At 40.9% G+C, this 25,447-nt stretch overlaps 1 protein-coding gene across 1 annotated transcript in view; it reads right to left on the bottom strand.

Annotated features, from left to right (window-relative positions):
* Nucleotides 1-1,766: 1,766 nt before the first annotated feature.
* The window catches only part of S1P (membrane-bound transcription factor site-1 protease), a 124,665-nt gene continuing 100,984 nt past the window's right edge, over nt 1,767-25,447 (bottom strand). Inside the window, exons 24-26 of the mRNA XM_037428421.2 lie at nt 15,990-16,116; nt 8,156-8,318; nt 1,767-2,148 (exon numbers count right to left, since the gene is read on the bottom strand). Coding sequence (XP_037284318.1) covers nt 1,888-2,148; nt 8,156-8,318; nt 15,990-16,116 — 551 coding nt within the window. The 3' untranslated portion in view covers nt 1,767-1,887. The remainder of the gene's footprint in view (nt 2,149-8,155; nt 8,319-15,989; nt 16,117-25,447) is intronic.

Here is a 25,447-nt window from a genome sequence, read left to right as displayed (position 1 = left end):
AGCCTACTAGTACCTTCTGTTTATGTACCGAACTTTCTGATAATGAGCTGAACTTTGTGATGAACACTCTGTTGATGTACAGAGGAAGTTCACCTTCCACTTGGTGTTGATGTCCTGTCAAACTTTGTGGTCATATTTCTGTCAGGCTTCAAACTGAAATTTGGTTCAACTTCCCGTTTAGCTTCCAAAGAAGTTACCACTGACGGTCAAACACATTCTGCCGACACTCATGTACTTTTATACCGACATCTGGAGAACTTTCAGGTATTGTTTACCTCGTGCTAGAGTCGTGCGGAACCGATGCTGTACTATCATCAGTTACACTACAGCGTGTGGTAAGATCTCAAACCACTTTCTCTTTATTAAGAAGCAATGATACCAACTGTACTATTCACTTGCACCTGTCAAATCACTTTTGCTTTACTAAGTTGCGATGAACTCGGACCAAAGAAATTGTGCAGTTTAACACTTTACAGTCCAAAAATTTTAACCACCTCCGTTTGTTCTGAACTGAAACTAAAAAAGCAAAGCTCAAGTAAAATAATTTTACCTACTCTTTCAAAATATGGGGGCACAATGCACTAAGAAAATGCATGCATGAATCAAGCATGAAAGAGCTTTCCCAGCAACAGTGCCTCACAACGGATGACTGTGGCCAAGATGTTCTGTCGGGCGGAACCCTACAATAAACTGCAAAGAGTTAATTCCAACTTTTATTCATACTCTTTTAGATCCTATTCTCCCATTACACACATTTTAATCACCCCAACAATTATCTTCCACGTGCACTTCTAATGACATACTTCCCACTTGATTCATAACACAACAGCACACACCATCCACTTTAACTCTGAGCGAGTGCTAAGTATCCACGCCAAGAAGCTTGTGATCCATGAAGTAGCATCAAGCATATTTTACTGCTTTTACACATTCCTGGTAGAAAAATGAAAAAGATCAATACACATGCCTCCATTAATAGTTGCCACGCATCATAAATTTCAGCCCATCAGGAAAGTTCAACAGCAGGTCAACCGAAAGTCTACGTAGGCTTTCATCTCCACACTCCGATAAAGTTCTGAGTGTTGTCCAAATTTTTCCTTTCTTACTCGTGTAAATACCCCAAAGATGATGAAGCAGGCTTGCAACTCACATGCTTACGAACATTTTAGTGTGTTTTTTTCTCACATGAATGCAGCAAACATGACATGAATGCACTATACATGTAGCTGATGCACCCGTTTCTTTCTTTTTGTACTAGTATTTGTCTTGGACCTCAAGAAACATAAATATTTAAAGCTTCTACCTTAAAGAAAAGTGAGCCTGTGCAATGGCCTGAATAGCAGGTGGTGAAGTGCAAGATGGAGAGATGGGAGGTAAAGAAAATCAGCTGGCCAAAATAAAAAGCAAGAGGGAGAAAGACTGTCCCATGGCTGCCATACTGTTGTCATGGCAATGAAAACAGCCATGTATACCACTATTTCGGTGATGTCAAACGCTGCTCCCTTGCCAGAAGCTATAACTGAACGGAGGCCTGAAACAAGCTAAAAACAGCATCCAATTCAAAACAGCTAATGGAAGGTATACAGATTTTAACCTACTTAAATTGCTGCAAAATTGGAAAAAACCATATTTTCTTGGAGAAGTAGTGCTATGCTGTGTTGTAGAAGTCACTAAAATATCATTATTTCAAGCCTGTGCCTATACTCCTCATACACACACAACACGCTGCTAATACAAATTAAAAAAAAGAAAACATACACTGCACAAAAGAAAGAAACATATTTTTATTTTCTCATAGTGGGCCTTTTCCAGATGTACAAAGTTTCAAAGAATGGACACAATGCACTGTTAATATAAATACACTAGCATTCATAAATAATCATATTGTCACAGTTCAATATGTTGGTGCAAGTTTACACTAACATGAACCTCAACATGAACATGATTGACCATGTCATCACTGGCTACACCCGGTGTCACTTGTCCTTCTTCATGTTGATCAGAGATGCGGCGAAAACTTTGAGGCACAGCAGACCAGTCAATACGGCGATAGCCATTTTCAGCAGCTTTAACCAGGTCTCCCACCACACCACCATCTTTCCACAAAAATGGCTCACTGTCTTTTGCCACACTGTCCTCTGAAACCACCTGCAGAAGACATGACAGAGTTGTCGATCCCAGATGGCGTTAAAGTCACACCCTTACTCAGAGTCTTCTTGTTAGTCCTCCAGAGTGGGTTAGTCAGCAAATACTTCAGCTGCCTAGATGAAGGCAGCAGATAGCCGCCTTAGCCTTTTCCACACAGAGCCTAAAGAATCTCCACCACCACTTGCATAATACTATGGCTCAACTTGATAAAGTACTATAAATCGCAGACACACTGCACATGAGTGAAGCTCAACAATACCTAAGTCTTCACGATGGACAACCATGAGCAAGGCACCTTATTATACTTCGTTACAATAAAATTAACAGTGATAACTTGTGAACCCTACCAAGCATGCATATAGCACAGTGCTGCATGGATGACTGGACTGTACAGCTCTCTATAGCCAGAAATGAAAAAAACATGGAATAAGCAACAAATTAAGATCTCAATAAATATCACATGCATTTTCGACCAAAGAAAGTCATGAAGGCTCCATTTTCACATCACAGCTACAGGTCAAATTCAAGCCAACACAGTGATAGAAGATAAAAAAAAAAACACCAGCAGATAGCTGCTCTTATAAGAATTTTGTCACTAATAGATTACAAAATATTCACTCGCACAGCTATAGTGTTCATAGAGCCGTTACAAGGGCATTCATTCATAGTAAAAACACACAATGCTGCACAACAGTAATCACACAGCACTAACAAATTGCACTACTATAAGACAGGGCACAGTTCTACAGTGATTCAGTTATAAGGTACATCAGTCGATGCCTTTCAAAGACAGCTCATGAAGACAATAAAAAATATAAATTGTAAAGCTTTACGTGCCAAACTCACAATAAGGACAATAAATACGAAAATTTAACAGCTAAGCACCAGATGATGCAATGTCATTATGTATAATGGCTTTCTTGAAAGATAGTTTAACTCGAACTTATCTGCTGAAGTAGCTTTTTATATGAATCAATGCAACAAAGCATGTCGTTGGGATAAGTGTGTATTGAAGCAAGGCTTTATGAAATAGAACATGACATATCACCAACAGTTCCATCTTCTTGAAACAGGTTTGCAAAACTGATAACTCATACATAGCATTGGGTATATGACAACACACTGCACACTGCGTCATCTGCTGCAGATAAAGTACATGAGCCAAAAGGAAGACACACCTGTAGTTTTATAAGAATTAATATAAAAAGTTCCTAAGATAAAGTGAGATGAAGGTCAGGATGCTAAGCTGCTGGCACTGTGAAACCGTTTTTGAAAAGCCTTTGATATTTCTTCCATAAGCAAAATCTATAACCACACTTTGCATGAATAAGCAAGGATGGCCAGCTTACAGGACAGTATTAAAAGGTAAACTGCATAGCAGCGTGGTGGGCTTCACAGTATTTTCAAAGTTATAGGCCAAATATTAAGACTTTTCAAGCAATGCGACCCTATTTTGTCGCATCACTGTACTGTAAGAAGTGTTCCATGCACTGTTGTTACTGTCTTAATGCCTCCCACGCTTTACATTGAAATAATGTTTTATTTTATCGTGACACCACATTTTACATTCCTGTTTATCACTGTCTGTAAAAAAAGAGTCAACTGCCTAGTTTGGGAAAGAATAAGCACCAAAAATTGCAGTGTAAGACTTTTGCAGAGTCCATAATCAACATTCCTTCAACAGTCCCCTAAGAGTAATTGTACAAGATTTACCAGAACATAGAGCTCACATTTACTGCCGGTATGTGATACCTGCACAAGTCAATAAGATGATTTTCATTAGAAAACACTAACAGAGTAAATATTATCATAGAATGTGACACCTTAAAACTTCAGACCTGATACACTCCTGTAGAGAATAGAATGCTGGTTTTCAATCTGATGTTTTAACACCATCTAAAAACAAGAGCATAAGAAAGTGCCAACACACCCATCCTTATAAAGAAGGTATGCAATGGTTGATCCTCAAAGCAATGTGCAATAGTTTACTGTTAGATACAGTACCGATGAAACGGTTTATCTCATGTATCTACTACAGATGCTAAATTTATCTAATATATTTATTAAAAAGCTTTTGTATGACTAAAATGTATGCATGATGGGTACCTATCTCTGACAACTTCATTGCATTCTGTCAAGTTATTAAGTTTTCTAAATGAGGCAAACAGCATCATGTGTGGGAAAGGATAGCTTTATGCAATGCTAGAAAGATTTTATTAGAGTAGCTTTTTAAAAGCATGTCTTGCTCACACTATGAATCTATGTCTTATCAATTTCTTTTTTGATGAGCATACAAACAAATGAGAAACATTACTTGCAGAAAGCAGGTTGGCATAGCTGCACGCACGCGCACACGCGCGCGCACACACACACACACACACACACACACACACACACACACACACACACACACACACACACACACACACACACACACACGCACACACACACACACACACAATATCCGGAGCCCTCCACTACGGCTGCTCTCATAATCATATGGTGGTTTTGGGACATTGAAACACCACAAATCAATCAATCAGCACACACACACACACACACACACACACACACACACACACACACACACACACACACAACAGTGCTCAAGTTCTCTGAAAAAAGAAAAAAAGTCACAGCTTTGCTGCAAAGGCGAATTAATGAACGCGATAGCAACAAATTGGAAGGTCACGCGCAGGATGGCAAGCAGATCGAAATGTACCCCGCGTTTCTCATGCACAAATGACGCAAGAAACGTACTCACAGGTAAAGATGAACAGAAATAAGCGTCTTTGTTGTTACTTCGCCCTGTCTGAAAAGCGTGCCCTTCTCGCAAACGGAGGATGTGCAACGATTGCAGTGACCTTTGTGCGCCTGGTAACTTCAACTGAATACGTACAAGACGTACAATCCTCCCCACTGCAACATAAGGGCGCGTGATCGAGCATACATCTTCTTATTCTCTACGCGGGCCAAAGTAAGCGTGAGAGATGAGAGCCGCCACGCGCTCACTGCGCCATCTTGCTGATAATGTTGAAGACATGATAGTTCCCCCCAGAGATGCCCGCTAACAGCGGTAACGCCTCGCATTCACAACGCGGAGGCCCCAGGTTCGATTCTGCGCGCCGTAGTTTTATATATAGACACGTATACATATACAGTGCATGACATCAATGCCGGCATTGACACTGGCCGCGAAATCCAGCCGAGAGTGTCCATATAATTGCTATCGCAGTAAAAAAAATCTGCAACAGTGCACTAGCACCTTGCATATTAAAACATGTATAGTAAAAGAAGTGGCACAGCAGTTGTACAAAAGTCCTGTATATAAACTTCAGATTTCATACTAGTTAATTTTTCACCATAAAGTTTATATTTTGTGGATTCCAGCTATAAAATCATAAACCAGGCTGTCAAGATAAAGCAGATACCAAATTTTTTATGTTACAGCCTAAAGAGGGATTGTGAAAATGTACAGAAACTTACTCATTAACAGGTGATAATGAGCCAGTTTTTATTCATTACTTAGTTAAAGAAGCACACTTCAAACACACTAGTGCATTGTAAAAAGGTAAGATGCCTCGACATGAAGCTAACAAGGCACAATTACAGCTATCATAGAAAATATTCAAAGCATCCGGCTTTTTACTGTACAAATTGTGGCCACTCGTACACACTGTCAAAAGCTCAACTGAATACAGAATGTATTGTAAACTAGACCAAGAAAAGATTTGAACACAAAAGAAATTGACAGGTGAAATAATGCATTCATTAGCTGCCTCTCAGTTACATCTTAAAAAAAAAGAAAAAAATAAGCTTGCTTCCTAGGCATTTGATTGCCTTCACAGTCAGGCACATGGGGAGAGTTGTCTTCAGTTTTATTGTTTTTTGCATAGTGGCCTTCACAGCACAAGCATTTACATATACCATGCATTTGTTAAACAAGTGTTTCAGTAATGAGCCAGTAGCTGCAATCCAGTGGTTTTATGCATGCCTCATTATTTTGCATGCACCCACATATCTCAGGTGCAGTGTTCCAGCTGAGAAATTCTGATTAGTACTGTTCTGTCTTTTTCTCGAGACTTTTATAGCATTCCTAAAGTCTCAAAACAAAGGCATTTCTGAGATTAAGTACATTGATGGCTCTTTTCATAACCACTTTATTAATTAAGTACTCAAAAAAGTACGATGCTTGTGCAGCATGTTAGCTTTCCTTTGACATGCTTGTGAGACCTGCTTTCCAAGTTTTTGCACATACCAGAATGAATACAAAAACATTTGCACGGCAAAGGCATTAGGTGCTTGCAGGAAAATGATGTACCTGTGGTGTCTCGAGTGGTTTAAACATGCATATGCCTTCACTTTTACAAAACTGTTTTAAATGTCCCGGAAAGATGCAAGCAACTTGCTACCCTCAAGAAAGTGCATTTAATTTCCAAAAGTGACAGGCCTCCTGAACTACTGAGCAACAAAGACTTATCCAAAATATCACTTCTTTCTTGAACTCAAAGTCAACCGCTTAGTTTTCTATTAGTGGCAGCTTTTTTATCTGCAGCTTATAAAGCTCTTGTGAGTCATAGTAACTGAGCAACTGTTACTTATAACCACCTGTTCATATGTATAATGGCATTGACATATATCTTTTTAGTGTAGGATAAGGATAAATATGCTACAACTAGCTAAAAACATGTTACAAGTATTTGAACCCACAAGTTACTCAGGATGAAAGCTGTTTTAACCAATTTGCAGAAGCACATCTGGATTTTCTCCTAAAACCAATTGAGCACCAAATCCACGGCGAGAATGAGAATACTACAAATTGTATGAAACTTCATGTGCCAGAACCGAACAAATGGGTAGACAATTGGAAATGGTTCTCTTATTCGATGGATAATTTTACCCAGATTTCGTGCTCTAGACACATAATAAAGACTTTTTGATGCTTCCCTATATTAATGAATAAGACAACGGCTAAGAGGTTTATGAACAGTTAGCTTAAAATGTAGCCTATCCTGCTCCACGTTGTCTTATATACACACACAAAAAAAGAAATTCTTAAAGAAATATTTGTGACTGATATTGCATCCAAATTCTACAATACAGGAAAAAGAGGATTTCAGAAACAACTTGAAGATTTTGATCAATCTATGTAGCTTTAGAAACGGTGGCCCTAAATCTTCATATGACACAAGTGTGCAAAAGCTAGACATGCAAGTTGCCATAAACTCATAATGTACTAAACAGCAAACTAAAACAAGAAACTAACACTGGTAAATAGCGACGGCTGCTGAGATTGCTGATACACCAGCTTTAATAAATCGATAAACACAACTCTAATACATTTCAGGTATTGATTATCCGTGCTGACATTTATCAATTTACAAATTCACAAAAATTTTTGCCCTCGCTGGTGATTTAATTCATGCAGATAAGCTTAAATGATATATAATTTCGTGTTTGCAAGTATCATTCAAGATCTCTTAGTTTGCACTTAACGTATTTTACACAGTGAAAACAAAAACTTGTGCTGACAAACAGAAACTGCAACTAAGCTGAGTGGACAATTTTGGGCTTGGCTAATAAGTAGCGGTTTAACTTGCCAGCACTAAAACACATGCAAGAATAATTTTTCTTGCATCTGCTGCAGCTTTGAACACCAGTTCTGACATTCACTATGGTGTAAAGATGTACGAGATTTAAATGTGCTTGAAAAAAAAAAGAAAAATACACAGAAGAAACAAGTTTACTGAGGTGGACAAGAGAGGCTGGTAAACTTTACAAAATTACATTACACGCCCCGCAGCAGCTTGCTAATAGGCAGTGAGAGAATGCGCCGACGTGCACGGCCCTTGCGGCCCTGCCCTTTGCGCGCAGCTGCTCTGCAGCAGCAGCACCGGCGATACAGCATCCAGCCACAGATGGCAGCTGTCAGTGCCCCAAAGCACAGCACTGTGCGACGCTGCTCTAGCGCCAGTCGCAAGGGAGAAAAATATTCAGAGGCGCTCACAGCCTGCCTGCTGTCGTCTTCATCCGGCTGCATGGCCCAACCACCCCAACGCTGCTTCAGAGATGGAAACGCCAAGTCGTCGGCCACATCAACCGCACCTGCTGCGCCAGCTCCCAGTGGTAGGGGATCAACAGAGAGGAGTTTCTGGGACTTCCACAAGACACTGCGTGCATGGCAAGAAGTTTAAATTGATCAATCAATCAGCAAATCACCATGCAACATTATATAAATGTACTATAAAACATTCAAGAGTGCAGTCAAACTCCAAGAACACTAATGTCACAAATAACTACAGCTAATGTTTTTTTCTAGTTTAAATTTTTTCAAGTCCGTGGGGTGTATTCAGATTATAACCAGGTGGTCCTGGTTAGCATTCTCAATTTTAACGATATTTACTCTAGATGCAGGTTCTGGGACCCAGAAAAATAATTCCAAAGTTAGTTTTGTAGAAGCAATTTTGCTTTACTAAAAAATTATAGACAAATTTCAGCCACCCAAAACATTTTCCCACCAATTTCACAATTTCTAACTTTAAGTGCACTTAGTAAAAAAAAAAAACTGCACACTTCTTGGTCACAACATTTTTTCCCAGCAAAGAACAAGTAAAATTCAACCTTAAGCATATAATTTCACTTTGCCACAGCAAGAATATAAAAAAAATCAATAACAGGGTAAATGGCCAAGATATTTATAATACAGACATTTATTGTTGTATACAATGAAGTCGAGGATAATAAAATTTGGTGGATATTGATTTTTGTATTCAAACTTTCTTTAAGATAACCTTTGTGGCTTAGTCAAGCACTGCTACTTAAAAACTGTACTGAAATATATGTGGCTCACCAAGATCTCGGAATAGTGCTTTATTATTGAAGGCAACTCTTAATTATTTTTTTGAGAAATCACTCTGGTTAAAATCAAAAACATTGCCACCAATTCTGCATAAAGAAAAAAATAAGATTGCATTATTCGAGTATTTAGCAAGCTACAATCTGCCAAATGTGTCCAACGCAGCCTAGCAGCTATGCTGCTGATGTTGTGCTGCAAGTCAGATGCAAGTTGTTCAAGAAAAACTGTACCTAGCATATTAACAAAAAAGTCGAGGAAAAAGAAGAAATTTACTGCCAAGTTGCATGGTGCAGCGAACTTTACCTTAAAGGGGCCCATCAACAATTTTTGAGCAAGGTAAAAAAAACGCTACCGATCTGTAGCAGAGGCTTCCGAAAACATGCGAGCCAAATGATATAGCGCAGCATGCAGCCTGGAATTCTCAATAAATTATCAAAGTCAGCTAAATATTGCTTTCTATTCCCTCGAAAAATGATGGAAGATGCTCAAAAATCACACGTAGATCGCCCACTTATCAGCCATTGGCTGATTTGAACATGGCGCGCTGGGTTATTACAGAGATCGCCGCAATAGGCCATCACTTGTCCACGTGTGCACGCGCGATTGCACTGAAAAAATCGCGTATTCGAGAACAAAAGAGAAAAAAAGTGCTCAATGTCCAGAAGCACGCATGACATTTTTTGTTTGCCCCTCCCATCCCTCCCTGCTTAGCTTCCAGCACTTTCGTCGGGACGAGAGAAGGGATAATGCGATTGCAGCATATAACAAATATTTGTAACTCCGCGCGTACTGGCAGATTCCTAAAATTTTTGCGGCGTTGAATTTGTGAGGCAATACACTTTTCCAGTGAATTAATTCCATGGTTACTCAAAAAAGTGTTTCAGGGCCCCTTTAAGGCAAGCAAACTTAAGGAGAAACAAACCGATCTTATTGCACAATGCATACAGGTTAACATGCAATGCATAACTAAACCTTCAATATTGGGCGCCACGCCTTTTTCAATACAGGTGCACAAAAATAAAATTGTAGCGCGTGAGCTGTCACCAAACGTGGCGTAACTGCATGCCAGTGCGCTCTATCAGAATATGCGCTGCAGATACCAAGAATGCATTGGCATATCCAGCTAACCCTTACTGATAATCTTACGCCTGCCTTATCGCTGGTTCGAGAGTGAAGCAGTGAAGCCACGCAACTACCGTCATTGGAAGGATGATTTCAATGCTTTATGCATTTCTTTGCCAAATCATGAAATCTTCGAAGGCATGGAGCTTTCTGCATTACTGCCAAGAAAGCCACCATTTTTGCCCCAGACGAGCAGTCATGGTAGTAGTACGGGTTCAATCGAGCCGGCGATAAGGCGGGCATAAGAATATCGGTATGAGTCGGCAGTATATTCTGACGCACTCTCACTATCTGCAGCACATGTTCTGATCGAGTGTGCTGGCGTACAGTGTTGCCCCATTCGGCCACAACTCGTGTGCTTTGTTTCACTTTTGGAACACCTGTACTTTATTTTTCTCAAGCTTGCGTGACTGATCCAATATGTCTGTCCAAATGTGCCCTAACCTAAGTTTCCTTGTTTAAACACCGGCTCTATCCTGAGATAGCAATTGTTTGATCATTGCTTATCTTTTGCCCAATTGTTATCTGAGACCGCTAATTCAGGGCACAAAATATGCTAATGCTACCTGTTCCAACAAAAGAAGTCAATTGTTTTACTTGCCGCCACAATCAGCACATGCAACGAAACTCTAAGACCACTTTGCTAAGACTATTTCCATATCAGTGCAAGTGCATAGGTGCAATGTGCACACTGGTCAGGACACTGCGTTGGCTACTGTGTCTTGGCACTACTTTATTTCAAGTGCCACTGGTACCAAAATAAAAACGAGAAAAATGAACACCCTCTCTTTCTTTCTCTAGAAGAGGATGACTTCCTTTGAAAGCTGAGATATTTCCATTGATTCCAAATGATTTACCTTGCATTCCAAAAGAAACATTGTTAATTTTTCAGTTGGTCTTGCTGACACTTTAACACCAGCACAAACTTGTTAGCACGTCTTGTGCAGCTCATCCAACTGTTCTCTTATTATCAAGCTCTAGCATAGGCTGGAAGGGCTAGGCTAGTGGGATTGATAACTGGCCAGAACGTGTCATGAAGTATTAGTGGAAATTAAAAAACTGCAAATTATAATAATACAATTGATCATAATATTTGTTACTTAAGTGAAAATTATTCTTCTAAACTGCCACACCATGTCACACACACAGACACACAATGAAAAGCGCCAGATTAGCTCTGGCTCAGTATGAACTATTACCATTCCTCTATCTGTCAAGCCCTCATAGCGTGAATGTCGATGTCTGTGCAGGAACGTCTTTCTTGTGAGTTCAGTTGGCCCACGCACTTGTCGTGGCGTTGGCATCAGCATGGAGATGGTGTTCCCTTTGTGCAGAAGTCTTATTTGCAGGCGCATGTAATTTTCTCAGTCTGCCTGCTCACAACTTGTCAGTTGAGCTGTGACGTCATGATCAGTCGATGCATGCTCAAATCATCATTTCAGCCACAGTGGTGCATTCCATGGAGCCTGCCCTTATTCGTACAACCCACAAGAGCCTGGCGCTTCATTTATGGCTCATCTCTGAATAACTGCGAGACCACTTGTTTTGACACTCCACGAGACTTACACAAGGTGATTCCCCCACAAGACTTAATAGAGGCCGGGTGTGGCTCCCTATTGGCTGCAGCCATAGTGGTGTACATGCTTTTACAGGCTGCGCCATGCGAAGAGGGAACACATCATTCGCGGCAGCAGGTGGTTACTTTCCTACAATGCGTGCCATACCTGTTCCTAGCGTCCTATCAAGTTCAGAGTACTATTGTTGGCTGTTCATGGTTTGGCTTGTTGGATTAATCTGGAAGCCCTAATGCTAGCGCATTAACCTTTTGAGTGTTTTTGCCATACATATATGATGGCGGTTTTCTGTCCCACAGTGTCTTTACCGTTCACGTAAGTTTTCAAACCACTGCTTGAAATTTAGTGCTGCAATGACAATGCATAAGCACCAGGACGTGCTGTCACCTCTTAGGGTTTACAAGAAGCATTGAAAATGATTGTGCTACCTTTTTGAGAAGATAAACAGAACTAATTTCTAATTTCAGCCCATTGCGTGGTTCGTGGCGACACCAATGGGCAACGTCCTTTAGTTGGTTTCGATTTCACAGCATGAGCACAACGAATACATGCGAAACTTGATTTTTATCTTTATGGACTCTTAACAGCAGTGTCGGTGGAAGCTCATTTCCATCTTCATTAATGCCACTATTAGCTTGTTTATAACTAACACTAACGACATATTCTTGTTCTCCTTGAAGAGCCCTCAAACGCTTTTTTTAGTAACCATAGAATTAATTCACTCGAAAAGCGTATTGCCTCATAAATTCAACGCCGAAAAAATTTTAAGAATCCGTCCAGTACGAGCGGAGTTACAAAGATTCGTCTCATGCTGCAATCGCATTCTCTCTTCTCTCGTTCCGACGAAAGCGCTGGAAGCTAAGTGGGGAGAGATGGGAGGGGCAAACAAAAAACGTCATGTGCGCCTCGTGACCTTGAGCACTTTTATTTCTTTGAATATGCAACTTTTTCAGTGCGATCGCGCGCACACATGTGGACAAGTGACAGCCTTTCGCGGCGATTTCTGTAAAAGCCCAGCGCGCCATGTTCAAATCAGCCAATGGCTGATAGATGGGCAATCTACGTGCGATTTTCGAGCGTCTTCCATCATTTGTAGAGAGAAAAGAAAGCGATCTTTAGCTGACTGATAATTTATTGAGAATTCCAGGCTGTGTGCTGCGCTATAGCACTTGGCTCACGTGTTCTCGGGAGCCTCTACTACCAATCAGCAGCATTTTCTGACCATGCTCAAAAAGTGTTGCGGGGCCCCTTTAATTACCGACTTTACTCTGCCCAAAATGATGCCGCATGTGTGTGCCAAAACAACCAGTCAATGCAAGAGAAGGACAGACACACGTTTTATATGTGCTGACTGAAGCACTGTGTGCAGACCTGCGCCTCAAGCAATACCACGCTCTGAAATGCTATTAAACATGACACAGTTCTGAGTGATACTGACACCAAGATATTGTTCGTGAATTTAAAACATTTTTTTTCCGGACCTTACACATTTTGTACATTAAAAAGCTATAATAAGCTAATTTAACCATCTGTAAAAGTTTAATTTTTTTTTGAAAATTGAACATTCAAAGAGCTAAACTATACAGGGTGTTTAAAAAAGTGTGTCCAATATCATTTAAAAATTACAGAAAAGAGACAAGTGCGTGCTACGTGCAGCATTCCCTTTACTGTGACAGAATACATCTTCAAATAAGTAGAAACATGAATTATGTCAGTAATTACAGAAATTAAAACAATAAACATTATAACCAATGGAAACAAGCTATTGAGTCGAATGGGCATATTGAAGTCCTTTCTGCGAATGATCCATAACAACTTTCAAATTTTCGAAAGCCGGTCACTGGCAATCACAGCAAAGCGATGAAATCTGGCTAATTTAGCAGGCCGAAACACTCCAAACAGCGCATCTACCAATCACTCCGAAAACGCTATCAATGACAAAGCTGTTTCGTTTGCCATTATCAACCGTCTATCTAGATACTTCGTTTCGTATTAGTGGCAACGTTTACCTGCTGCATGGCCACTTCTCGATGCTCACTTATCCCCTTTCCCCCATGCGAAGAAAACAGTGTCATTACTGAGTGAATTTTCGCAAAGAATGGTAGATGCGCTGTTTGGTGTTTCGATTTTGGTTGCACTTGCAAAATTAGCCAGATTTTATCACTTGGCTGTGATTACCAGTGGCCGTCTTTTAAAAAAAGTGCCGCCATATCCAGGAAGTGAATGATAATGAGTGGGCGAAACTCCGGAGGTAAACTTGGTAAACCGTGAATCCTCTGTACATTTTGCCCACTCGATTTTATTACAACCCTCACCCTAGCGTACGTCGCCGCACTAAATCGAACGATTACCTTTCACCAATGACAGGCGCCATATGTGACATCATTCCTATTTTATAACATCTCGCATCTTTGATCATCAACTACAAGTACCGCCGTCTAGTTAGTGAACACTGCAAGAACTAAACGAGAGGTGGCGACATACAGGGGACGCACAGCCCACGCCTCAAGAAACTTCACCCCTAAAATGTGGTTATAGACTATTCGCAGGAGGGACTTGAACTCACCCATAGGACTGAACCTCTTATTTACACAGGTTAAAAATTGTGAATTACAGTAATTTATATAATTACTGCCACAATTAATGCTTGTACGCATTTAAAGATGCTTTCTGCCATAGCAATGGCAATGCCATTGGTAGCCTCATTTCTGTAATTTTTAAATAATATTGGGCACATTCCTTGAAACACCATGTATATGGATTGTACTATTTTGCAAGAGAAGCCTTAGTATGGTGCAATGAAGGGATTCAAAATACTTCAAGCAGCCTGATATTATGTAGCGCCCCTGTATTTAGTGCATGAAGTTGCAGTCTTTACACAGGTTACTTGGGTGAGCAAAAGTATGCGTACCACAGGATCGCATAGGAAAATGCATCGACGTGGTATCTACCACTCGACTGCCATTGAGAACACCACTGAAGCAGCTCACCCCTGCTTCAGTGGTGTTCAGGTGGCCTCTCACGTCAGGTGACCTCATATCAGGTGGCCTCTCACATCGCTCTGTCTGATGTGGCCAAGGCATGATATGTGGGGTTTAACATCCCAAAACCACCATATGATTATGAGAGACGCCGTAGTGGAGGGCTCCAGAAATTTCGATCACCAGGGGTTCTTTAACGTGCACCCAAATCTGAGCACACGGCCTACAACATTTCCACCTCCATCGGAAATGTAGCCGCCGCAGCCGGGACTCGATCCCGCGACCTGCGGGTCAGTGGCCGAGTACCTTAGCCACTACATGACCGTGGCGGGGCAGGGGCCAAGGCACTCGTAGACATAAAGTCAACTAGTAATTGCTTTTTTTGCTCCATGACATCTGTACCATTGTTTTACGTAGTGAATGCGGCAGAGCCAGCTTGAGTACAGGGCGTGCATTGCTTTTGACATTAGTTAATTAGCCTAACAAAGCATAGCTAGTATCATATAACCTAATAATGCCAAGCATAATTATTCAAGATTTCTGGTGATCAGGAAACTTAGCTTAGCTTGCCTTTACCGCATTAAGCCAAATTAAGCTTACTAGATAAGCCTAGCTAAGGCAAGATAAGTACAGCCAAACCTAATTAAACCTAGTTAAGCGTGGCATTGTCTCCTCAAACCGAGCATAATTAAGCCTAAATAAGCCACACCTAATCATGTAAAATTAATCTCAGCCGAGTTCGCCATGAGCCTAGTGAAGCCAAGCTCATGAAGATAGTGCCAACCACTCCTGCCCAGTTCAGTTTAATTAGGCTAAATTAAGCCACAACGAAGTTTACTGCTCAAAGTCGAGGCTAGACCTAACTCCGCTTACAGCATCGATGTACGAGACGAATCCAAACTTTGCGAACAAAGACATTGCGCTAGTGGACATGTGAAAGCGAAGAAGCCACACTGTTGTTCTTCGAAAGCTAGGAATTTCCCGCCCACTGACTGGCTCGGTGGAAATGAGGAAGGACATTTTACGGATCGGAAATGGACTCCCCAGCTAAGCTTATCACGTAGCAACTGCTCAAAGCACTACTGGAGATGGCTAGCAGTTTCACATGTCGGCACCACAAAGTGCACTACCAAGCCCGCTGCACGCCAATTTTCCATTATAATAAACTGTTATATTTATCTTCTGGAAGTTTGAAACACTTGGATAAACTCCAGTGTGAATTGATTCAACACTATGAGAAAAATATTCGAAAGTTTGGACATTTGCGCACCCTATTTATGTTCGATACCACATTTGAAAGATGCTCACCTTGGTGCTGATTCATTGAGTGGTTGTGGCACTGCCCAATTCAGTGTTTGACACGGAGGCAATGCCCGCAGCTCAGGTACCCCAGGGTAGTTTTGGAGGACCTTGGAGTACCGGTACAGACGGTTTCCTAGAAAACAGAATTAATGTCTTAGAACACCAGTACATATAGTTTCCTCAAAACAAAATAAACGTTTCTTCATTTTTTTGTCCCAGTCACCTCATAACCACTCCATACAACCTGTTGGCCAGGAAAATAGTAAAAGAAAAGTAAGCTTCACTTTTATATTCACTGTTCAATTCCAGCTTACAGACAAGCCAGTAACCACATGACTTAAAAAAATCTTTTTCGTTTTTACACAGAAGCTGTGTGACATTTAATAAACATTTAATAAAGACCATTGCATTTATTTTATTACTCAGACCTTTGTTGTTCTTTAGCATTTATTATGAATTCAGCAAGTCAGTGTTAACATAATTTGCCGTTTTCCTACACATATTAACTGCATTACCTAATGCTTGTACGGCATTGATGGATTGAAACAAGACAATTTAGGGCTAAGTAAGGCACACACTTTCATTTTCACCATCTTCAGTTCGAGTGATACAGATGCAATTTTGACTTGAATGCTTAAATGAAAGCATATGTTATCTGTAGAGACCAGATTTGTTGCGACGTGGCGTGGTTATCTAGGGTAATTGCATATACCCGTCATAATAGTAAAAAAGTTTCATGTTGTATAAGATGCTACAAATAAGGTCATATCCCTCTAAAGGCTTCCTAAGCTGAATTAACTGAGATATTGATTCACAGAGCCCGGACTGTGGAGGGGTGTTTAGTACTCTAGCACATATGCTCTGGCAGTGTCCTGTGTATAGTGAACTAGAATGTACTCTAGTGGCACGACTGGCAGGCTGCGGCTGCTGTCTCGGTGGTCCAAAATCGCACGTATGGCCGCTAGGATTTCTCACGGCACCACTGTGCCTTTTCATGTCATTAGTGCAAGGCGAGCGCGCGCCCTAAGAGTGTTCTCTGGGTAACACGGGAAGCGCGGGAGTTACTTAGTGCGTGTGCGTCAGTATGTGTGTGAGTTTGGCACGTTGAGACAACGCCAACTATAAAAACTTCGTCAAGGCCTGGAAGCTCTACCGCATACGTCAACTGGGCGACGGCGCTGGTTGCATTGTGCCCTGTGATGGCACACAACGCAACCGACGCCGGCGCGTTTGTATCGGTGGCGCGTTTGTATCGGTGTTTTAGCCCCTGCAGCATTACTGCGCTTCGACGCTGGACTTTTATCGAACTCTTCACAAGCTAGCGGGCATTCCATGCTGAGTTTGCCATTTTAAGCAGCACGAGAAAGAAGAATGCTGCAACGTTCTCTGTACCGTCGGGCTCTCCGGAGTTGTGATGTGTGCTGCTTGTGTTAGTGCTCCTCTTCGTTGGTGAGTGACCACACTGCAAGCAGCTGCAATGCCAAGGAAGTGTTGTGCTCACATTTCTGTGGAAACCATGAATCTGGGCCGCGAGTGTACGTATTTGGATTTTCGACTGACCAAGGCGTGTGGAAGCATAGATAAGGGCTATCCTAAGGGATAGTGTCAGGCCAACGAAACATGAAAAAGTTAATATGCTGCTTTTCATTCATTTTGTGTATTGTGTTGCATCTAGTACCATGTTATTCCATGTCACTTTCACCCATGCGTGCATTTCAAAGTACGTTAAGACCAATACCAGAAAAGAGAAGCATAATGTTGTCCCTTTCTTGTCAGTCACAGGCGTTCGAAAAAATCTTTAGTCCGGGTGATATAGACGAGAGGGCCAGTGACAGCCAGAGGGAGATTCTGGCGTACACGAGACGCGCTTTTTTATTCCCCCGGTCAGTACGCGCGCTTCTCAACCAGTGTTCTTGCATGACGCGTACAGCGTTTTTGCGGGACGATGAGCGTCTTTTGCAGGCCGGATTATTGAATTGCCAGTTCTAACAAGCTGCTCTACTGCATGTGTGCGGGTGCACTCTGCTGCTGCATTTTCTCACAAGGACTGTGGTGGAGTTGACACTTTGTGAGGTATCCCGCTCCAACAAACATGTAGCTCGGGACATGCCGAAGCGGAGAGCGGATTCTGATTGCTTCGCTCTGGATTGCCGAAGCGGCTACTCTGCGCTTCGAAAGCGCTGTCGTTTGCATCTTTCAAGGACGATGACACCCGCACAAAGTGGGAGTGTAACTTCTGGAGGGCGGACAAGCCTCTGACTAAAATTTCAGTGGTGTGTGAACATCATTTCCAGCCAAGATATATCCTGCATGATTATGTGTACGTGATAAATAGCAGTGAATAGCGCGTTCCCCGGGGAAAATCATCACTGGTTCCTGATGGCGTGCCAACACTTTTGCCAGGTTATCCTCACAGTAAGTAACCTAGTAATTTTACGGTCATGAACGAGGAATGAAATGCGTGTTGGAAGTAACCACATCCATAGCTCTGCAGGCGTCCGCGATAGCCCGACAACGCAGCCGAAGCTGACATGGAAAGTAGCAGTGGCGCCACCTGGCAGCATCCGCGTGAAAGGAGACGCTGGAGCCTGGCCAGTCGCACCACTAGAGTATATTCTAGTTCATTATAGTCCTGCGTTATAGGATATGTCACACGCCGGCGAACAGGACTGGAAAGAGGACATCGTAAGTACCGTACTCTAGATACAGTGAACGGCCGTCCAGAGGGCTGTGAAAGAGTGGAGAGGCATGGCCTCCCGATTCCTACATGGAAGCAGCCTGCAGCAAGCCGAGGACCCCGGCGGGTTATTCCCAGCTAGTCCCTCAGGACTTCATTAAAGTTTTTTGTCTGTCTGTTGCATTTGAATCTGTGAGTACTGTACATATAAGGTACTATGAAAAAATCTGTAAACAGCAGTTGTGGGCTCAAGTTGATGCTTTGGCAAGTGGACTTTTCTTCTTCAAGGCCTTGAGAAAGACAAGTCCACTTGCCAAAATATCTGCTTGGGGTGCTTACGAATTTTTTCATCACAAGTTTTCACCTTCCCCTTAATGCTGTTTTTCAAAACGAACACGAGTAAAATGTTTCAGTGAAGTCCTCAAAAGTTTCAAAGTGTACAAAAGAAGTCATACAAAATTTAGGAATTCACGAAAAAGTGGAACATAGGCAAAATTCTTTTCACACCTTCAAACTTGTGTGAAGGTCTTAATGAGAGAGAGAAAAATATGCATGTGCATGCAAGCACACATACACACATGCACATGCTATGTTTACACTATTTTGACACTCACTTTAATGTCCAAATAACAAGCACATTTGAAATAGAGCACCCAAAGTTTTGCATACGGAATTGTCTTAGGTTGTTGCCACTGAGCGCACGTAATGTGATTACAAATTCTATTTTTAAGAATGGCATGCATAACCAAGCCACCTCTGTAGCTCTTATCTATTGGCTTTGAGAACGTCCCAGTGCCACTGTATTGTGTTAGGATTAACAGAGGGCAACCCTCATTCCAAAACATCTGTGGTGCTTATGCAAATCCAATGAACCCAAGGAACTCAAGACATAGGTATACAATGCTAAACTCTCTGATAATTCAAAGAAGTCACTAAAATATTTGAACAACAAACCAAACAACATTTGAAGTTGGTAACAGTACACCATCAGGGACAAAATGTTTTCTGTAACATTTCTTGCTTTTTCTACACCTTTCATGCACCAAATAAATGTAGAAGCAGCCACTAAGGGGGCCCCTTTGTTAACATTTATAAGAGTACTTTCCAATAGAATACAGTGCTGTCTTTGAGGGAAATGTGCAGCTAAGCTAAGGTAGGCTTGTCACACAAAGAGGCATTATTCCAAATCCTAGGCCATAAAGTAATCAGGCAAACCACTAATACAGTTAAACCTTGATAAAATAAAGTTGGTAACGGAGGAAATTTGCTTTGTTATATCAAACTTCACTGAACTGAAATATCAACGTTTATGCACAGCATAAGGTCAAATTTTTTTCACATATAATGGGTCACAAACATGTTTTAATATTAAGCAGAAATAAAAAAGATACCAATTTCAGTACTATTATTAAAAACAAACTTTCATAAAATCAAGATCTGGTTACCAAAATTTGATACCATGCCGGCGAAGTAGTCTATATACAGTAGCTGTACGTCACACATAAAGCCAAAAGGAATGCAGGTCCAATAAACAGTGGTAATAAGTAATAAGAAGCCACTGATCTGTTTTCATGACAGCAAATTCCTGTCAAAATCTCAGATTCTGGCAAGTGGCATGACACATATTCAATCGACTTGCTCTACACTCAGTCCAATCAATGCAAAACATCTTCAATCAACGCGATCAATGCAGACATTACTGTCACACCTCACAGGAATGAGAGCTTTGGTTCAAAATTACATGACAGCAGGGCAACAGCCTAAATTGAGGTATCTTTGCTCTGATGGTCACATTTTCCATTTTTGTTTTGACGCTGCGCATACATAACGTACAGTCGAATCTCATTAATTCAAACACGCTTAATTCGAACTTCCGGTTAATTCGAACTCACGATGAGGTCTCGTCAAAGCTATGCGTATTCCAATGGGCAAAAACGGCCGGTAATTTGAACGCGCAAGCACTTGCGATGATTAATTCAAACATACCGCACTCGTAAAATGCTCTCAGCACCCCACCCAATCCCGCGGCGGCACCTGCAACACCTCAACGTTGCGCGCGGAGGAAATGAAAAGGAAAGAAAAGGCTGCAGTGGAATGTTTGCCATTTCTCAAATGCCGATCTGCGACGCGCCCTTGTCACTCTTCTCCTCGTTTCTGTCCCTACCACGTGGCAGGCACTGCGCCGTGCTCCCTACCGGGCTGCAGAAATTAGGCGCCTTTTTTCTCTTCTAACCACTACCACCACCACCCTGCCACGTAAAGACCCTTCTCCTTCCAACGCAGTGCGCGAAGAGAGAGAGGAAAAAAAAACAAAGCTGTTGCTGGGTTGAATGAATGTGCGGTTGAAGGATAGGAAAAAAGACACTATCTTCTGCAGCCCTGGCCCATGCGGGAGGACGGCTCTGCGCCTTGAGGGGGGGGGGAGTATGTGTCTCTCACACACCGGTGCCAGGCTTCCCCTTTTCCATCCCTGCCACGTGACCTTTCTTCTTTCAACGATGCGCGCAAAGAGAGCAAAAAAAAAAAAAAAAAGCTGCCATGGAGTGTTGGTTTTCTCTCAAATGCCGATCTGCTTCTCTCCGCGTGGAGACGCTCCTCCCTTCTTGTCACGTGCTGGCAATGCTGCCGCTGCGTAGCAGAGAGGCTCCGCTAAGCAGTTGTTGTCATCGTCTTTAGAAAAGGTCGGCGCTGGACATTTCTGGGCGCGACTTCTCTTGCCAGGAGAATGCTGAAGCCGAAATAGAAATGCTTTGAAAGCTGCGTGGGAAATTAATTGACTCGCTGGAAGGCAGACGTGTGCAGAAGCACATCACCGATTACTTCAATTAATAAGGATGTCCTATGATTTGTGAATAAATGTAAGTCTTCTGAAACTTCCCCCTCGTGTGTTAGCTCAATGCACATGCGCCACTGCATAGAGAGCCCTCCGTTTATTTAACTTTCATTAATTCGAACTTCTTTTAATTTCGAACAAATTTTTGGGCCCCTTCGAGTTCGAATTATTGAGATTCGACTGTATAAATAATCAAGCAAGATGCAGAAACACATAATTTTGTATAACTGCAACTACATCCTCCCAGCTGTTTTTCATTAATGACATCCAAAATAAGAATGACTGAGCACAATTTCATAAGAAATCTCAATGATAAAAGTCTTTAAAATTAACTTTTTTAAATGAGCACAACAAAAAGCTGTTCGACTTTTTTGCCAAGTTGGGCGCAGTGTACACTGCAGTAAACTAAAGTATTTGATGAATAGAAACACAAAAGCAACATATAAGAGTTGAAGGATAGTAAAGTTTGACCTTCAATGTGGGACACGATAATGTTATCGGGCCTCACTGATATCGACTTGAAATATGAGAGGATGGCACCATTTTGATACAACATGCCCTAACACAAAGGCTTACACTGCTTGTGGAGGCCACCAATATGTAGTAGTAATGATAGCAGCACTGGAGAAAAAAAAAACTTTAAAGCGCATGCATGCTCACTAAGTCTCTGTTTATTTAGCTTGAACAACTGAGCCGTTATGACATTTGGGAGCCATACTCATCTTGAGACTGGAAGGCCGGTGTTTGATTCCCCCGCCGACTTAAATTTATCCAACTTTCTTTACATTACCTTGTTTACAGGAGCTGCCCTGAGAAATTTGATGTCAATGCAAGCATTGTTCAACCTGTTTTTATTCTTTGCAGTCATCGGGCTTTTTTATTTACAAACTGACTAAAGGCACCAAACTTTTTGCTACACGAGCTCCTTAATGCTATTATATTAAAAAGTGCTCAAGAAGGTACCACCAAATTATTCCTTTTCAGTGCACTGCTCACAACAAACTTAAAAGGAATATCATCCCGTGCTTCTGCTTGAGATCGAAGCGAGTGGAATTCATTAGTAAGGCTCGGAAGCTAAACTCACTACTTCTGCTATTGGTGTTTCGGGAAACAATGACTGACCTTTTTTTGCTAATGATCACCTCATGCCAGAAAATAAATGTCTTTACGTGCAAGCTCTCGACTTGAAAAAAGACCAAAGGGTGGCGATTCCTCTGGAGTGAAAATAGTGTCATCGAAGCCAGAAAGACTGAAAATAGTCGTATTTATCGCATATCCAGCATAACCAATCTGGCAATATTTGCATAATTAGTGCGTCTGTGCATCATTCATTCAAATTCCAATCATGAACAAAGGCATGTTCTCATGTGATAAAATGAAAGCATTGCTGCATGACAAACCCCCCCTATTTTTATTCATTTACTGCAATATTTGGAGTCTTCGAAAGCATCATGATGAGGCACTAAATTTTCTATCTATATACTTGATCACAACTTTATAATATTTTTGTCTGAAATGTGGCCAACACAAGCAGATGGCAATCTACTTGATATTCCACAATACACTAGTGAACATAGCTACCGTGGAATCTAAAGAAGTGGTGAGTCTGCCATTTTTGTGAATTTGTCAGTTTCGTACACTCGTCATTCCGATATTTCATTCTGTAATTTACTGTACAAGTCTGTATGATTAGAGTTTGACTGGTATGTCTTGCCACTCAACAACAGACATACAATCCTGGCATGCTTTCATTGTTCCCCATCATCTTCGCATTCAAACTTCTGTTCACAGCTAGAAGAAATTATTGACATCTCAACCAATGAAAATAAAAATATCATCATTTGTGGTGACATCAACATAAACATACTTTATCCCAACTGTCAGTTGTGCTCTGATTATATCAACTGCTTATTTAGCTATGGTTTTTGTTCTTTATTTGATGTTCCAACAAGCTTTGACACTGCTGGTTCTTGCAAGCTAACAGACCATATATTTTCATTTTCGTCCTCTAATTTCACCACTGGAGGGATAGATTATACCATTATGGATCATTACCCCTGTTGTTGAGTCATGGCACCGGAAAACATACGCAGCATTGCCAATACACTAAAAGTTTTTTTGATGAAACACTATTTACACTGAAGGTGCACGGCACATGCTGGAATAGTTTTTAGAGGAAAATTGTCCTGAGAAGGCATATTTTATGTTCCTGTAAAGAATAACAGATTACATTTATGACTGAACAACCAATTTATCCCGTAAGCACACATTCTCGTCTCCTAGGAATCTATAGATAACAAATGTGTTACTACATTCTATAATTAAGAAAACAAATCTTCATAAAAAGGTCAAACAGCGGCCTTTCAACATATTTTTGCGAGCTAGATTTAAAAATTATAACAACATTCTTTCCGACATCTTTAAACATGCAAAACGGGAATATTACGAACGATGGATAACTGAAAACAGAAGAGATACCAGGCACAATTGGGAGCTCATAAAAAATTTTTTGATATTACAAAGTCCAATACGGGTATTAAAAAAACAATTTACAATGATAGGGAATATACTAACGAGGCTGATATACCTATGTTTTCAGTGATAATTATGCCAAATGAAAAAATATGTCTTAATCTAGTGTTCCACCCGATCTTCCACTTAGCTCTTGGTCTTCCTTCCTTCGTCCTGTTTCTTCAGAAGTTCTTGATGTAATTTCTTTCCTCAGAGTTACGAGACTAGGACTGGATTATACAGCCTTCTAGAATAAAACTGGTTGCTGCGAATATATCAATAGTTGTGGCAGACATTGCAAACAAAATCTTCAAAACAAGTAAACTTCCCTAGTAGCCGAAACATGGTAAAGTGGTTTCGGTGTTCAAAAAAGGTGCTCGTGATAACATTAACAACTACAGCCCAATTCGTATTTTGCTATTTTTTAGTAGAGTCATTAAAAAGCTTCTGTAAACTCGTTTATTGAATTATCTAATAAAATTTAATCTTCTCTTCTCATGCCAGTTTGGTTTTAGGAATGGTTATTCGACAAAACAGGCCTTAATCAATTTCACGGATAGCATTAAACAAGGGTTTGTAGTACGAGCCATATTCACTGACCTAACAAAGGCATTTGACACATTATTGCATTCTATTCTTCTGGATAAGCTACAGTTGTTTGGTATTACTGGCTCACATTTAAATTTATTTTGCAGTTACTTGTATGACAGGCCACAAGTAGTATATATTAATGGCCAATTCTCATTATATAAATTAACTGCAGCGTTCCCCAAGGTTCTATATTAGGCCCTTTGTTGTTTTTCCTCTTCGTTAATGACTTACACAAAACACTTACCTCTTCAGACTGTTTGCTGTATGCTGATGACACGACCATTTATTCACTACACAAATCAGTCACCGCACTGCAGAACACACTACAGATTTTAAAAACATTCACTCAGGGTGTATAAATAACCAACTTAAAATTAATCCTACTAAAGCAACTCGTGCTTTTTCATAGTCCACAAATAGTGATTGCTTCCTCTATATTTGTCTCATTGAGGAATTATGATACACCAACATCTCATAATCTTAAATTTCAGGGTATTACTCTGGATAAACACCTTAAATACAATATCCATGCCAAGTCACTCATCAAAAAGATTTCATTTGGTATTTGCATTACCATTAAAACATGTGCATTCTTTCAACCTCATATTCTTTTCTCACTTTATAATGCTTATATTAACAGACATTTATCATACTGCTCATCATCATAATGTAACACATACACCATTCATCTAAACCGCTTGAGCACCTTCAAAACCAGGCAATAAAATTAATGACCATTAAATGAAATTAAGCCCACTGCATTCCTATTCTATACCCATTTATCAACAGCTGCACATTATACAGATTCAACTCCCCCAGAAGACCACTCTTTATGATCCTGTGGACATCGCT

Source organism: Rhipicephalus microplus, chromosome X (assembly GCF_043290135.1).
Source record: "Rhipicephalus microplus isolate Deutch F79 chromosome X, USDA_Rmic, whole genome shotgun sequence".
Classification (NCBI taxonomy): Eukaryota; Metazoa; Arthropoda; class Arachnida; order Ixodida; family Ixodidae; genus Rhipicephalus; species Rhipicephalus microplus.
The sequence above is the reverse complement of the archived record's forward strand: the minus strand, read 5'-3'. Positions and strand labels throughout refer to the sequence as shown.